Here is a 1650-nt window from a genome sequence, read left to right as displayed (position 1 = left end):
GGTAGGTCTCGGAGGGAGAGGGTAACTGTCTATGGTAGGTCTCGGAGAGAGAAGGGTAACTGTCTATGGTAGGTCTCGGAGGGAGAGGGTAACTGTCTATGGTAGGTCTCGGAGGGAGAGGGTAACTGTCTATGGTAGGTCTCGGAGAGAGAAGGGTGATTGTCTATGATAGGTCTCGGAGGGAGAGGGTAACTGTCTATGGTAGGTCTGGGAGAGAGAAGGTAACTGTCTATGGTAGGTCTGGGAGAGAGAAGGGTAACTGTCTATGGTAGGTCTCGGAGAGAGAGGGTAATAGTCTATGATAGGTCTCGGAGAGAGAAGGGTAAGGTTATTTTCTTCAACCTCAGAGACTTGTCCAAATGTGTGCAAGGTAGGTTTTGGTGGCTTGTTTTACACCTCGATTAGTACAATTTAGGTTTTGATTGTAATTTTCTTCAGCCTTTGAGATCTCCCCAAATGTGTGCAAGGTAGGCTTTGCTTGTTTTATATCTAAATTGATACAATTTAGGTTTTGATTGGAAACTTTCTTCAACCTCGGAGATCTCTCCAAATGTGTGCAAGTTAGACTTAGTTAGTTTTACATACAAATTGATACAATTTAGGTTACCCACATCTGTAGTGTAGCATTTAGGAGAGACACAGGAGTCTTGAGTTCGATTCCAGTGGAGAATTTTTGTCGAGTAATAGTATAGATTGTGAAGCGCATAGAGCTTGCTGTTGAGCGGGGATTCACGCTATACAAATGCTGTCTACTATTGTCTAGTATTATTAGTTACGCCTGAAATCTTCGGTGGTCATGTGACTTAATTGTGCTGCAAGTGCCGTAAAACTCGGGCTAAAACTCCCCCAACAATCCTCCAGGCATGCTGCAAGCGGACCCGGGAGTGATCAGGGATCGACTACAGATCTTCCGACTCTTCGTGCATGAGACGCAGCGCGTGTTCCACGACCGACTCATCAACTCGGAGGACAAGATGTTCTTCCATCAGATCATGGCAGAGATGGCCAGCAAACACTTTGGGGAGGTAGGTTCCTCCTTTCCTCCTCCTCCCCTTCCTTCTCCTCCTCCCTCTTGTCATCATTATCATCATCATCATCATCATCATCATCCTCATCATCATCATCATCATCATCATCATCATCATCATCATCATCATCATCATCATTATCAACTCTGAGGACAAAATGTTCTTCCCTCCCCTTGACCCTCTTCCTCCTTTTCCTCCTCTTCCTCCTCCTCCTCCCAGTTCTTTACTTTCCCTCTGTTGTTTCTGTCCGTCTGTCTCCCTCCTTCCCTGCGATATATGACTGTTATTGCGTCAATGTGCTTCTCTTTACTCATTCTCAAACACGATGAAGAAAACTACTACTTTCTTTCTTTCCCTGTCTTTCTCGGGATAGATGAATAAAACTACTACTTTCTTTCTTTCCCTGTCTTCCATATGATAGATGAATAAAACTACTACCTTCTTTCCTTCCGTGTCTTCCATGGGATAAATAAATAAAACTACTACCTTCTTTCCTTCCGTGTCTTCCATGGGATAAATAAATAAAACTACTACCTTCTTTCCTTCCGTGTCTCCCAGACGGTGGAGCCTGATTCATTCGTGACGTCTCCCGTCCTTTTTGGCAACTTCATCAAGATGGGTG

General features: G+C 44.4%; 2 protein-coding genes across 2 annotated transcripts in view; both read left to right on the top strand.

Moving 5' to 3' along the window:
• Positions 1 to 38, top strand: part of LOC106013589 (dynein heavy chain 6, axonemal) — a gene marked incomplete at its 5' end in the record, with an annotated part of 2846 nt that extends 2808 nt beyond the window's left edge. The window contains 1 exon segment of the mRNA XM_013089752.1: positions 6 to 38. Within this exon segment, the coding sequence (XP_012945206.1) occupies positions 6 to 38 (33 nt within the window).
• A 156-nt stretch (positions 39 to 194) lies between these two features.
• The window catches only part of LOC101858903 (dynein heavy chain 6, axonemal), a 6262-nt gene continuing 4806 nt past the window's right edge, over positions 195 to 1650 (top strand). Inside the window, exons 1-3 of the mRNA XM_013089751.1 lie at positions 195 to 370; positions 862 to 1025; positions 1587 to 1647. Of these exons, the coding sequence (XP_012945205.1) occupies positions 232 to 370; positions 862 to 1025; positions 1587 to 1647 (364 nt within the window). The 5' untranslated portion in view covers positions 195 to 231. The remainder of the gene's footprint in view (positions 371 to 861; positions 1026 to 1586; positions 1648 to 1650) is intronic.

Source organism: Aplysia californica, unplaced genomic scaffold (assembly GCF_000002075.1).
Source record: "Aplysia californica isolate F4 #8 unplaced genomic scaffold, AplCal3.0 scaffold01035, whole genome shotgun sequence".
NCBI classification, from domain to species: Eukaryota; Metazoa; Mollusca; class Gastropoda; order Aplysiida; family Aplysiidae; genus Aplysia; species Aplysia californica.
The sequence above is the reverse complement of the archived record's forward strand: the minus strand, read 5'-3'. Positions and strand labels throughout refer to the sequence as shown.